At 40.1% G+C, this 14,576-nt stretch overlaps 1 protein-coding gene and 1 long non-coding RNA gene across 3 annotated transcripts in view; one reads left to right on the top strand and one right to left on the bottom strand.

Moving 5' to 3' along the window:
- MAPRE2 (microtubule associated protein RP/EB family member 2) overlaps positions 1-14,576 on the top strand; it is a 146,779-nt gene that overhangs the window by 82,888 nt on the left and 49,315 nt on the right. For both annotated transcript variants that reach the window (XM_054694101.1, XM_037508663.1), the window contains one exon: positions 2,038-2,165. In XM_054694101.1, coding sequence (XP_054550076.1) covers positions 2,045-2,165 — 121 coding nt within the window. In that variant the 5' untranslated portion in view covers positions 2,038-2,044. The remainder of the gene's footprint in view (positions 1-2,037; positions 2,166-14,576) is intronic.
- Positions 12,494-14,576, bottom strand: part of LOC119243109 (uncharacterized) — a 32,761-nt gene continuing 30,678 nt past the window's right edge. The window contains exon 3 of the long non-coding RNA XR_005124637.2: positions 12,494-12,700. This is a non-coding gene — a long non-coding RNA (uncharacterized LOC119243109). The remainder of the gene's footprint in view (positions 12,701-14,576) is intronic.

Raw genomic sequence — 14,576 nt, 5'->3', positions numbered from 1 at the left:
CCAGTCCTGTCCCTTACAATTGGCGTAGTCGGCAGGATCCATGCAGACGGGTATTGGAGCCCTCCGAAGACCTGGAGGGACTAAGGAGAACAGACTTTGCCTGTGACGACGCTGGAGGCACCATGGCGGTATAGAAGATGGATACGTCCACGAGCTACAGGATGAGACCTGGCGTGAAGGAGATGCCCGAAAGGACCAGCCAACGACACCGGAAAGGACCAGCCAACGACACCAGATAGGACCAGCCAACGACACCGGAAAGGACCAGCCAACGACACCGGATAGGACCAGCCAACGACACCGGAAAGGACCAGCCAACGACACCGGATAGGACCAGCCAACGACACCGGAAAGGACCAGCCAATGACCCCTGAGGCAGCAGGCCATTGCTGAAGCAGGGAGAGGCCAATGGACTGATAGACTGATGAACTGATGATTTTGGACTGACAATCCCGCCAGAAGGCGGAGGACCTTAGCAGGTTATGTTTATTTTTTGGGAATCTGAGGGTGGCCAGTGGGCCTAGATGGCCAAAAGCAGCCTGTGCATGCCCAGCAGCCAGGTGGAGGAGAAAAGCCAACTAAGAAAGCAAAAGCTGGTACTGATGATAAGTTGAGAAGCCCTGAGTGGCTGTTAAGCAGCTTTAGTATGTTGAAGAACTGTGAGTCTCGTAAAATCACCTGTGGGTGATGCCCTGCTCATTCTTGAGCGAGGGTGAGGAGCTGAGGAACCTGTCCTTGGGGGACGGGTGGGGAACGTGGCTTGAGGTGGAGCCCAAGCCGAATGCAAAGTTTGGATCCCCAACCCATGTGCTTGTGCAGTGGGTTGGCTTGAGAGCAGGGGTCTGTGAGTCGCATGGGTGGCCATGAAGGCCGAGTGTTGGAGCGACTGCAGACAGAAACCCTGAGGGTTGGCGATTACCCCCAACAGAATAAAATTGCCAATCCCAGAGCTAGTGCATCCTGGGGGTGGATGCTGTGTGTGCCTTGTAGCTGAGACTACAGCCAGAGAAGGCCAGGAAGCCTGACGGCTCCTGGTGTGTTATAGTAGATGCCGTGTGTGATTTCCCCTCCCTCGTATGAGCAGTGCCTTCGGCAGCAGATTTGGTGGCTCATCTGCTGGTACCAATAATTGTCTTTTGCACTTGGTTGGTGCCCTGCCTGGACTTATTTGTGTTCTGTTGTATTTTGTTATGTTGTATTTTGTTATTTGATGTATTTGCTTTTGTGGGCCATGGCTGCATTGTTTATTTGCTTAGAAAATTGTGTATATATGTATAGACTGTATGGCAGAAAACCCTGAGGGGGTGGACTGTAGGGTAAAGAAAATATCAGGCTTTTCTGCCCTTCCGCCATCAGGATAGATGATGGATCCTTGTCCTGAATGCATGCCTGATGGTGGGCACCTGGAATAGGGTGTGGGCATAGGTAGATGGGATTCAGCTGAGCTAAGACTGTGCTTTTAAGGGCGGCGTCACGGGGGGACGCGAGCAGCCCCAGCCAGCAGCAGCAGAACCTGAAGGAGAAGCCGAAGCAGAAGCAGAGAACGCCGGAGAGCCCAGATAGAGTGAAGACTTGCTGGGGGCTGGGAGGCCTGCCAGCCTCCCAGTCCCCCAGCCAGCACCCCTGCCTGCCATATGCCTGGTGAACCCCAAATAAAAGACCTGCAAAACCACTGAGGACTCTGACTCCTCCTTTACCCAGTCTGCATGGGATCAGAAAACCTGCACTGTATCCAGTCCTGTCCCTTACAGTGATAAACTGGAAATCTCAGAACCTGAAGAAGATTTGAGTCCAGTCGAAGGAGCTATAAAATGCTACTGTGTGAATATTTTTATTTTTAATTAACCATAATTAGCCATAATTTATGTAAAATAGAAAAAGAAGCTAAAAGGATTAGCCAAAGCAGGACTTAAATCCCTTTGAATTCTGCCAGAGAGTCCAGACCTTGAATAGGTATCTTTTTTGTTTGTTTCTAAGTTAATCTTTTCCTTATAGGTCAATAAACTTGCTTGCTCTTTTTTTTTTTTTTTTTTCTAGCTGGGGAATGGCGGTCAATGTGTATTCTACCTCGATAACCCAAGAGACTATGAGCAGACATGACATCATTGCATGGGTTAATGACATAGTATCTTTAAACTACACAAAAGTGGAACAGCTGTGTTCAGGTAAGAGCTTTTCTTTTAAGTATTTCCCTAAATGCTTATTGTCTATTTGTGGAATGTAATTTTATGAACCACAGATGATACGTTGGACAGAAAAAATATTTATCAATATTGATATGCAATTATAGGGGCAAAACTGGTATAATTAAGGAACATGGGGGAGATATATGCGTGAGCATCTAAGTGTAGAGCCATCCTGATATATATTCTGAATGGTCCTGCTGGAGCTCTACAATACCTCCTTCCTTGCCTTCCAGCCTCTTCTCTGGCATCCACTGTCAGCCACCATACTTCTCCACCTAAAACACAGTTGTATCTTGCAACATCCTTCCTTAAAAGCCTTCAGGGATCCATTTTGTCCTTTCTACTGGTTAAGTTTAAAACTCTTTTTACATGGCTGAAAAGCTCCTTTCTGCAGGATAAAAACCTTGATTTCACCCTCCACATCTCTCCCCTTGTACCACAACTCCACAAAATACTCTGTTCTTTTTCATGCTCCATTTGCTGAGAAACTCTTTTTTCATTTGTGGTGAAATCCAGTTTGCACTGTGAAATGAATTCAGTTGTTGCTCCTGTGAAAGGCTCCCCAGCCTCCAAGGCTCCTCATGTTTCCAAAACACTGCTCAACCTTCGAGAATAATGCTTGCCACGCCTTTAGAAGGTTTAACTCCCACTCCCTGAAGGCATCAAGAATCCTTGAGGACAGGACTGTATTTTATCTTTATTTCTTGTCAAAATACCTAAGGTGGCACCATGCCTGGTATAAAACAGGTCCACGGGGAATACATACTGAGTTAACTTGTTGGAAAAATAAAAAGATTCAACTTCAGTGATGAAATGGGGGTGTGTTATAAAAACACACCACTAGTACATTCATTCTTAGGTTAGCATATTTATCAAAGAAATAGTCTTCTTTTGGAAACAAAAGTACTTTCTTCGTGTGAATTAATAGAAATGTCTTCTCTGCCTCTGGCTCTGACATGAAAATGTGTTAGAAAATACTCCCTAACTGTATTCCTGTGGACTTCCAGAAGACATAATAGATACAAAGGATCTGTTTCAGCTGATGTGGTGCTGTTGGGTGTTCTGCCCTCTTTCCTGGGGGCCGTGTATAAAAAGACTTCATGTGGCAGCTCGGCAGGGTTTGGGAAGCCCCCACGAGTCATAGTCAGTATGGCCGACCCCGGCACTCTTTCCGCAGATATACTCTCCTCTCGCCAGGTCTGCATTTGATCCGAATAGACTAGAAACCAAACTTTGAATACTATTGGCCTTTGGGCCTCCCCGGTGGCGCAGCGGTTGAGCGCTGGGTTGCGAAGCTGCCCGCGGCCTCTGCGGCGCCGGTTCGATCCCCGGCTGCTCCCCAGCCACCGGAGGAGGGTCCCACATGGTGCGCAGACCTCTCCTGCCGCCCGCTGCTCCCCTCAGCAGTGTGCTTCGGTCCTTCTGCCTGCTCTGCTCCCCGCTCTGGCTCTGGTGAATTCTCTCACCCTCCCGTGCTTCTGACTGTACCCAGTGCATGTATAAACAAAAACAAACAAACAAACAAATAAATAAATAAAATAAAAAAAAATGCCTCTATAAAAAAAAAAAAAAAAAAAAAAAAAAAAAAATGAATACTATTGGCCTTTGAATACGCCCTTGGTTTTCTATGAACACAGTGAAATTGGCCAGGGTCTAGGCATCGCCTCTCCAATCCTGTTAGTGCCCAGGCCTCAGACATGATGTTTGTGATTTCGGAGGTCAACAGGTGCTCACTCACCAGTTCTCTGCCTTCAGTACAAGCTAGAGAAAAACTGATTTAGGTTATGATGATACACAGATATATATATTGTTGACCTGTTGAGATGGCTGTCAGAAACAACCCCTTTTGCATCTTACTCAACTCTGCACACAATCATCATCTTGCAGTACATTTTGGAGCTCTCTGATGTTTTATTTTATATTTGTTTCTCCAAAAACACAAAGAGTTTATCTTATTAGCAATCCCTTCGTTAATAGAACATATGACTTTGTACTGTAATGAATGTATCTCTTGCCAGCAAAGTGAGTGTATGTCCATGTGGATAAGGAGAGTGGGGTAGTTACCAAGAAAAAGAAACACAGGAAGGAAGGGGCTGATAAGAGAGTCAGAAAGAAACTTCCAGTCATAGGTCTTAAATGTTAAAGGAATCTATGAAAAACTGCCTGAAATGAGAGCAAATTAGAATTGTTGAGATACAGTACTATGTTTATGTAATACACAGTTTCCTTGCAGATCTCCTAAATTTCTCAAGACAAATTCAACAAAAATGTAAGCTGCATTAGTGAAGGATTCTTATGCATTTAATTCTAAAAAACCATTTATGTCTTTATTTCTATCAGTTGATGAACAAAGAATTTTCATCACTATGAGCAGTTTATTTCCATTAGGATAACTCACTGACAACCTTAAGGTAACAAGATTGATGGTTTAGATAAAGTAGCTTTAAAGGTTCCTTTCTACTATGAAAAATGTTTTTTTGCGCAAAAAAAAAAAAAAATTGTTAATTTCCACAGAAGAGAGATCTTTTATTTTAGGCTGTAGTTTACTCAAAGTATAAACTAGGGAACATATACTTTATCTCCTGGAGAGCCCCTTAAAGATGCAGTCTTAGGATCCTTGACCTTCTAAATCAGTCTCTGGGGGTGAAACCTAAAACCTGCATTGTAATAAGCACCCCAAATATTTTCGTGACTCTGCCAGTAGCTTGCAGGGCATTTTAGAGAAATTCAAACCACTGAGAATAATCCAAAATCTATCTGGCACAGTGTCCTTATTCATAATTTAGTCTGTGACTTTTGTCTTCAGCAATGGCATTTAGAGGACGATGCTTTATTTCTATTTATTTATTTATACCTTTCATTGTTCTGTAAGACATTTAAGGCAGCTAGGACAGTACTATTAGGATGAGAACAAAATCAAATACTGCTTTCCTAAGCGATTTATCCTCATCATACCTATGAATAGACAAATTTCGCAGATAATTTTTTCCTTCAATTTTTAATTCTTTACTGTGTGTGATTTTACTTTAGTAATATGTTATGGAATAATACACAATATACCTTCACATATTTAAACTGATTTTTTTCTTGTTCAATAGAAGAAATTAATCTTCACTAGACACTTAGGCGCCAATCCTGACAACCCCTTCTGACCCCCCCTTTTTTTCCCTATAGGGCATTTTGTCCCTATTTGCACTATATCTAGTTCTTTTTAAATTCCCATCTGAGAGATATCTCCAGCTAATATTAAAACTAATCTCAGCTTTGCTTTAACTCATAAAGATCTGAAATACTGCTTCACATTGGTGTTCCTTTTGCTTCAAAATTGTCTGCCTTTATGTGACATCTCCTTTGTTTCCGTGTAAGTATTTTTAAAAGATCTTTTAAAAGAAAGATCGTGTGAGATGGTATAATATTTGGAAATGGATAGTAAATGGAAAATAATGAAAATAATTCACTCTTATCTCCTGTTATTTTATCCGAAGGCTATAGCCTTATGAACGTTTTCTTTGAACAATAAATCTAGATCACATGCACATATGCATATTTGGTTTGTATTCATTTCTGCTGAAAAACAACCATCTTTAAATCTCAGGTAAATGGGGCTGTGTAAATGCAGAGCAGACTTTCAATGATATGGATACCTCACCTCCTTTGTTAACACAACAGTATACTGCTCACCTAAATCTGTTTTGAAAATGAATAATATTTGTGAATTTCTTATAGTGAGATTGGGAATTGAACCACATGAAACACCAAATTGGTTCAGCTTAGAATCACTTTATACTGTAATTCAATTGCATTACAAAATTTGTATGGTTTTTGTGGGATGAGGAGATGTTTTGTTTTTACTTTCGTACCAGCTCAAACCAATTTACTAGATATTTTGTAAGGTACTCCAGAGGGAAAATGGGCAGCATGGCGCTAAAAATTTCTAAAAATAGCCTTAGCAACTGGAAATACTATATTGGAGGTTATAGAAAAGATAATGGACAATATGAAAAGGAAGAGAGAAAAGACATATAGAGGGAAGTTTGATGAGAATGGAAGAAATATGTCTTTGCTTTTTCTTCTTCACTCTGCCTTCTGCCCCAAAATACCATTTCTGACATCCATCCTTTTCCCTACCTGTGATCCTCCTGCAAAGCCATTGGAACCTGTGCTTAGTCAGCAGCCTGTAGGGCCAGCAAGCTCCTGACCAGTGACTCTCCCGACACCAGCAGACCAGTGCAGTCTTTTTCTCTCTGTGCAGCCTCTATTCTATGGGACAAGCAGACAGCCAGCTTTCACAGATGCTGAGATACAGTCCCCATGGAAGGTGGGCACTGCCCCTGCTGTCACCATTCTGGTGGACAGCTCAGATATTTTCCTGGGCTTGCAAGCATTTTAATGTAAACCAGAGGAACCCATTCTTTAATGTGGGAAATGTATTTTCTTGACTAGCTGAAAAAAAAAAAAAACATAAGAATGATCAGGATTTAATTCAATTTCAATTTGTACTTCTCCAAATTATTTTGAGCTTTTCTTGGATTAAGTTTCTGATATGTTCTTCTTCCAAGAAGACTTATAAAGCCGGCTGGTAATACTATAGTCATATTACAATCCGGGACCCTGGAGGACTGTTGGGAAGGGCCTGGACTGCACAGTACGCCTCCAGGATTCACAAAGGTGTAGCTTCCAATGTGCCAGAACCTGTAATACCTACAGGTGCTCTCAGTCTAGCAGAGCTGTCTTTGTGACCATTTTTGGCTGCAGCCTGTGCCTGTTAAATAAGTTGGTACCAGCCCAGTGTGGCATCCCTGTGCCTGCTTTCTTCTGTCCACAGAGACCTCCATCAGGAGGACAGGTTAGTGATGAAATCAACCCAGAGTCTAAATTTAGTAGACCTTCTCTGTTGACTGTCTTGAACTGAAACCAAGTAAGGATATTTCGTCAGTGTCTGTAAGCTCGAGAGCTTACTTATCTTTAAAAAATCATGGACTGTTCTTTGCTGTACACGAGTTAAGTCATCTTGGATTGCATTCTGTTGTTAGAGATGTAACTGTTTTGCAATGGAGTATTAGTCACATTTATATTTGGGATGTATATATTATGTTGGAGAGGTGTTGGGGGAGCTGGTGTCTGTTTTGTTTTTGCTGACAGTTTTTCTCTTATTTTATTTGACTAAGCTAATTTTAAAATCAGTTTGCTTGGTCTCAGCATACCAACTCATCAGAAAACAAGGAGGCAAAAGTGAAGTGGATAATGGGAAGTGGAAAGGGGCCCAGCCTTAGGTGCAGTTCCTAATATATTCCAGTGTCTCAACCAATGTGCTTGCTGAGAGGGGGGTTTATTCTTGAATAGTATATATTGATAGACCATAGTAATTATTTCCTTCTAAGTCAGTTTATTTATATACTTTGTTATTGAAAATAACCACAACTAGACTTTTTGTTTTCTGCATTTCATAATGCTAATTAGGTGTGAAGTGTCTGCATTCATCTCCATTTGTGAAACTGCCCCTGTAAATTTTGCATTTGAAATTTATAGATAAACCTTTGAAAGCAGTCAGCCACATCTTCATCTGTCTCATTTCTGTGTTCATTTTTGATAATCAGTGTCCTTTTACTTGACACTTTTTGAACTCTGCTTCCGGATAGGTCTGGGGACCCAGGTATATCAGAGGTGGTCATTGTCCTGTAAGACCTCAGGACCACAGGATGCTGCCTTACAGACTCGAGCCCCTAAGTGCTGTTTTGGAAGAACTTTAAGCATTCTTAGTGGGAAGGGGGTGTGGGGATTTGGGAGTCTATGGAGAAAAAACTGCCTTCAGGTTCTCTGGGAGTGGCCAGACTGCCTGATGACTCAGGATGGTGATCATTTGGGAAACACCTCCTCCCTGTTGTGTCAGATGGGGGTGGTGGGGGGACCGTGGAGAATTGGTACATCGGATAACATGGATTTTTTCAGGTACAGCCCTTCAATGCATGAAGCCTGTTGTCTTCTTTAAGAGGAAAAAAAAAAGTTGTCCCCAATGATCTCATCATAGGAGTATGTGAAAATTTTTTTACTCTGTTTGAAGCAACTACACAGATATGTGAGATATTCTCTGGAAACCATAAAATTGCTCATTTCTTTTAAAGTAATGCCATAAAGCCAAACCTCAGTAATAATAGGTGTCACATAACCCCATTAGTATTTTTCACAGGGACAGACCTACAGATGTATCCTTTCTGTTCTTATCCATTTCTGCTGGAGTCCTTCCTAGATAGAGATGAATATCAGAACTAGGGGAAATAAAACAGACCAGGGAAAATATATAACCTGCAGCGTAAATTACTTTATTGACTGCTAACAATATACGTACTTAATGAAAAAATCAGAAACATGTAACCACAAGGACCTTAATAGAGTACCTTAACAGAAACGAATAAATATATGACATTATTAGAGACTTAAATGAATGATTATCTTTGAGAATGCTCAAAAAGATTGCAAAAAAAATTAATAATTGTAGGAATTTGTACAAAGCAATACCTTTAGTTAAATTCTTATCTTTCATCTTATTATTTTCCCTTACCTGGGAAAATTCCCAGTTGTGGTTGCTGAATACAGTCTACAAGGTTCTTAAAAAATGTATCACTAATTCACAAACTCTGCACTCAGGTTCTTTTTCTTCTAATCTGCTTGCTACATTAAGACTACTGCGTTTCATCCGCTCAAAGGCCATGCATGGGTCCATGGTCATGAGGCAGGGGGTGAGAACTCTTGTACCATGGGCATGCCACCAAAAAATATGTAGGGTGTGCCCCAACGATGAAAGTGACACTGGTGAAAATAAAAGGCTTAGACCAGCAAAGCATCCTTCAAAGCCCCAGTATTGACTCAGTCAAGTTTTCTGCCTGGAGCCCAACTCCATGCCCAGGAATCCCAGTGAAGGATATGAGCATCAAAGGGCTAGAGCCCAGGGACAAGGTGCAATTTAGGACTCATTTGTAATTCATAATCTCAGAGACTTCTAGAGCCCTTCTTCTCTGATTTTGACTTTGTTGTGTGGTAAGTGACTTACTTTTCAAACTTAGGATGATGTGGTTTTTTTTTTACATCATTGTTCATTTTTAAACAATATTTGCTTTCCCCCACCCCCTCAGGTGTAGTCCCTATAGAATTTCCTTCACCAATGCACCTGTGCACCATCACCTCAGTCCCCTGTGCTCCTTCCTCCCACCCAGTGTATTTATTTTTGAAGTCCTTCACCAAGATCTATAAAAACAAATAACAAGAAAAAAGTTCCAGCATATCTTAAGCTATTTTGATTTTTCTAAATATGTTGATTATTTGATGGATATATTCCTTATAAAATATTCTTTTTATATTGCTTCCCCCCTTTCTCCTATTCAGTTTAAATCATCTAAAAGATAGATTTTAGTATAAAATTGAGGAAAAAATAGTCATTTCCATTTATAAATGAATTTGTGATTACTTAAGAACTTAAGGATTGGAGAAATCCTCAGCTGTTTTTCTGTAGATAAACTGGAAGATCTTAGGAATGTGTACATACCCTTTCTTTGCTAACTGGAGGCCAAGGACCTCATTTTGTTCTTTGGTTCTTTGCCCTGTGAATCTAAAACATGCATTTGGAGATTCCTATTTCATATCTGAAACAATCCAATTCAGTTCTGTTCATTTTTATAATTCCTATTATCTTAACCAGACACACAAGACCAAGTTTTATAAGGGCATAATGAGGTCATAATGCCTCAACTTTTACATAACTCTCTTTACCATTTTCATTGCGCTTTTATGTGTATAATTTAACTTTTTAACAATCCTGCATGGAAAAATAGGAGGTTTTTACTGCTATTTATATAAAAGGATGGAATCTCGGAGGAGCTAGAGTTCACAGCTGACAGTAGGACTGGAGAGGCCTTGGATCACAGCCTCATGCTCTCCTTGTGCATGTGTACACATGGCTGTGATTCTGATTTTTTGATTCCACATCTGCCTATCAAGAGCCCATGGAACATCTCTAGGAACAGAAGAGTTACACAAGAAGTCTATATTCCTACCCTTTCAATTGTATTAATTGAAGACACAAGACATCTGGTAATTCTACTAATGGCAAGGGTGTAACTCAGTGGCACCATCAAGACCTCTCTTACCAAAGGCGCTTGCTCCCAGTCTCATGAAATTCTTCCTACCTTGGCTTTACTTACCAAGAGTAGCACGGAGGGAGAGCCCCTTCTTCTCCTACTGTTTTCCTTGCTCCTCTCCTCTAAATTCTCCTCCAAGCAAAACAGGTTGTTCTGAGACTTTCCCATTTGCCTTGGAAGAGTTATTAAAATTTCTTAGAATAATTCCTGGCCAGTGAAATGATAACCACAGGGCCATGCCTTTGAAGAGATACACGCATGTACACGTATGCTTGTTCCGCCATTTGAATCCCAAGAATGTGGCCCTTTCATGCTGAACCACAGCGTGCTTTAACAAGCTTGTACCCAGTTTGATGTCACATCCTCACTTCTTCCTTTCTGAGTTATTGAAAGAAGTGGAACATCTTCTGGAATAACTTTGTTAGAAGCTTGGTTCCCCCAAAGGATCTATGTAGCAAGGTATCACTGTTTTTCAAGCATTCATTAATTCAGTTCACTAAACTGGTAGGACAGTAACTTTGCTGAAAGCCTTCATTAGTATTTCCAGTTCCTTCTTTTATATGAAAACTGATGTTTTATTAGTCTATATAAAGGACCTTGCTAATGCAATGTTTAAGAATAGTCACCCATCCATTTCTATTCCTTTAGTCTGATGTCTGTTTCCTAACTCCATCAAGAAATTGTAGAACTGCCAGTGGTTTACAGTCATAATAGAAATGGTGCTAGCTCAGTAGAAAGATGAGTTGGATACCATCCCTAGTCTTACTCACCAATCAACTAGGAGAGAGGGTTAATTTAAAATGCAAATTGTACTTTTGGAATTCCACAGCTGTTATAGTGAAACAATTCTGCACAGGGAAAGAAAAACTTCAAAAAAGATGTGGTATTTGCACTAAACTTGAGTGACTGGGAAATTTCTATTTAAATGTAAAAGGTGGCAAGAGGATATTTTTGGCAGAAAAAGTTTGATCCAAGAGAGAGAAGTGCAATGTTCAATGCATGTACACACATGCCTAAGACTCTGGAACAAATATTAGCATCAAGGAGCAAGAAAGTGACAGTGATGTGTCGGGTAATAAAGGTGATAGTATTCCAAGAAAGAAAAGATTATTCCAATCCAGAAAACCTTGTCTTAGCCTTGTTTGGGTCTTTTCCCGAACAGCCGTGCAGATTTAGTGGCTGGTCAATAAATATCGAATTATTTGGAATTTAATCGGAATAACATTCCAACTAGGTTTTTTTTTTTAATATGGGTGGGATTCAAGCTGAGAAGAAGAAGGTGTAAATTGTGACTTATAGATACCATTTATATATCATTTTGATGTCCTGACATACTGCCTTATTTATTTCTGAAGTCAGCAGTTATTTCTTGAATGTCTACAGTGTCTCCAATGACAGATTAGAATCAGGGGCTACAACTATATACAAAAAAAAACACAGATCACATCTATTTCTGTATTATCAGAGTTCTCCTTGTATCCAGAGCTTTCAAGTTTTTCTCAGCAAAGATAAAACAAAGTCCCTAGACAAAAGTAAAGACATCAGCACCATCAGATAGCTTGTAATACCAATGGGCAGGAGGAAACCTGAAGTGGTAGGTCATCCAGGTTCCACACAATGAGATGGCCAAACCAAGTAGCTTCATGTTCTGTTGTTCCTCAAAGAAAATGATTGTTCTGACCTATTTTTTCCTGAATTGTGTTTTTAAATTTTCTCTCTGTCAGTCGTGTAGACACTGTAGAATAAGGAGTGTCAGAAGTCACTGTCAATTGTTTGGGCATGTTAGGCATTGCACACCTGGAAACAGAATAGTTGAATTGCTTGGCAACTTAAAATAACTCTCACTCTGCAAATTGGGTTTTCTCCACCCTTTCACCATTACGTAATTCTGGCAGATTGCAAGTTACCTCTCTTTATTTGTCCCTTCCCTTCCAAGGGTTTGTTCTTCCCCATGTATTAATAACACATAAGTTTTTATGGCCAAATTATCTGACAATATGAAGCATGTAAATGTAGAACTTATACCAACATGATTTCCTGCAGTTTCATTTAACTTTCTTCATAAGGAGGATCTTTCTCCACTTCCATTTCTTCTAGATTACATTTGTATGACTATTCATAGATGTTTAGAAACTGCAGAAGGATCCAAATTTTAATTCAAAAGTGTGTGTAAACTTTTAAATTATAAGAAATTGTGCTTAAATCTTCTGTTTAAAAAAAATACTTTCCTGCTTTTTTTTAATTAAAATTAAATTCCATCCATTTATTTCTCCTGTGGTCATATGATTGAATCCTGAAAGGAAATACTGTGTATTCCTGCTAATTTGGGCTCCTTCTAATAGTAGAATTCTCCTTAAAACAGCAAAGTATCCTGGGATTAACCTGTGAAATAAAAAGAAAGCAAGTCAATTATAGAAAAGTATTCCTTTATGTGTCAGAATCTGCATGAATATTATGTGGTAGTTCCTCTGTAATTGCTGGGGCCTTCCTTTGGTAGCAATCCTACCTTTTAGGCTTTTCATTAGGCCTTTTTTCAGATGTCTTTGTAGATGGGGATACTTGCCTCTGGAAAGTAAAGAGTGTTACTGGTATTGGTGAGAACTGGTTGGGGATAAGCTGGAAGGGGAGATAAATAAGATGCCTTTACCTGCAGACCTTGGAGAGAAGCTGAAATGGCTTATATCTGGGAAGGATTCTGGATCTACCCCCCAACCCTTCAGTCCCAGGGATAGTGACCTTGGCCAAGAACAACCTAAAGGAGGGGTTCATCATGTAGAAATGGACTGCAGTTTTGTGATGATTGATTCATACCACTGCATTTTATCCCCACTCTATCTTACCCAGTACTGAAAACCTCTCCCTTAGCTATGACTCCTGGAGTTCATAGAGTGGCCTGGCCTATAGAACTGTTGATAGAGCAATTTGGGCAATGATTCAGAGATTCCTGAGAAGTTGGATGAAGGGTATAAGTATTAGGACTCTTCCCCAGAAGAAGATAAGGTCTCAAAATTGGAGCTTAAAAACGGTATAGTGTAGGCTCTTCTCTCTAAAGATGCCTGTGCCCAAAAATCAGTGTTGGGACACCACTACCTACCAAATTAAATTAAAATGCTGCTTTTCTTGGCTTTTGAAGCCTTGAGCAGCCTGGCTGCCATCTGTCTTTCCAGCATCTACCCTCATTACCTCCCCCACCCATAATTTATGTTTGCCCAAACTCATCTTTCATTGTATGTTCTGATTCTCTCTCTTTGCTTGGAATGTCTCCTTTGAGGACAGCTCAGATGCCACCTTTGCCCTGTTCTTCTTGATCACCTTCAGCAAGATGAGAGCTCTCCCTCTTTGTGGTTTGCAAAGTTCTGCAATGTCTTAGGGTCGCTGAATACCTGTAACCTCAGCCTGCAAGCTTAAACTCCTTGAGGACTAGAATGATCATGCAAGTTTGATTTGGTTTTATCTGATAATATTGGTTATTCCTTCTTAGGTCTTTGTTCATCAAAAAATTTTAACTAACCCTACGGTACTTAGGTGTCTCTGCCAAATAGTTTTAGCACTTAAGAGTGGTTTCATATTTTTGTTGGGTTTTCCATGCATGTTTCCCTGGCTTCTCAAAACTAAGTTTACTTGGTTTCTTAAGAGTAAAATCATATTCCTCAATAAATATTTGTTGGTTTACTGGGTTTTCATTGATTAGTAAGCAAAGTGACATCCCTCTGTACCACCTACAGATGAACATTTCTTTAGCAGTGACATATGACCACAAAAATTAGAAATCTACCTTTTAAGATCCTCCTATTAAAACTTTTTTTAAATTAAGTCTTCCCTTTTTTACAGTCAATAAAGTAATTTCAGTACTTAAAAATTTTCTTCATTAGAGGGGATAATACAAATACATAAAAACACCCAAGTAGAGAAACTTATACCCTTATATTACAGTTTTACAGCACTTTTCCATCTTTATGAACCTAACAGGACCCTTTATTATTTATTTGATGAACCCTTTAGAAAGGTTTCATGTGTATCTTTCTAACGTGGTTTTCATTTGTCATAAAGGCTTTTTTTTTGATAAACTGAAAAGTTTATCTGAAATGCCAAATTCTAGCTTTAGCTCGATTCTTAGACTTCAGCCTTTGAGACATCTCTCAGTCAGTTTTGTTAGCAGGCTTCCTGGAAGCCGGTGACCTTATGTCATGCACACCTTTTCCTGCCTGTGCACCACATGTCTCTCCCACTTCCTTCATCCCTGATTCCCATGTAGAAG

This window comes from Talpa occidentalis, unplaced genomic scaffold (assembly GCF_014898055.3).
Source record: "Talpa occidentalis isolate TD23 unplaced genomic scaffold, MPIMG_talOcc4v2.1 talOcc4.13, whole genome shotgun sequence".
NCBI classification, from domain to species: Eukaryota; Metazoa; Chordata; class Mammalia; order Eulipotyphla; family Talpidae; genus Talpa; species Talpa occidentalis.
This window is presented reverse-complemented; position numbering and strand designations above follow the sequence as displayed.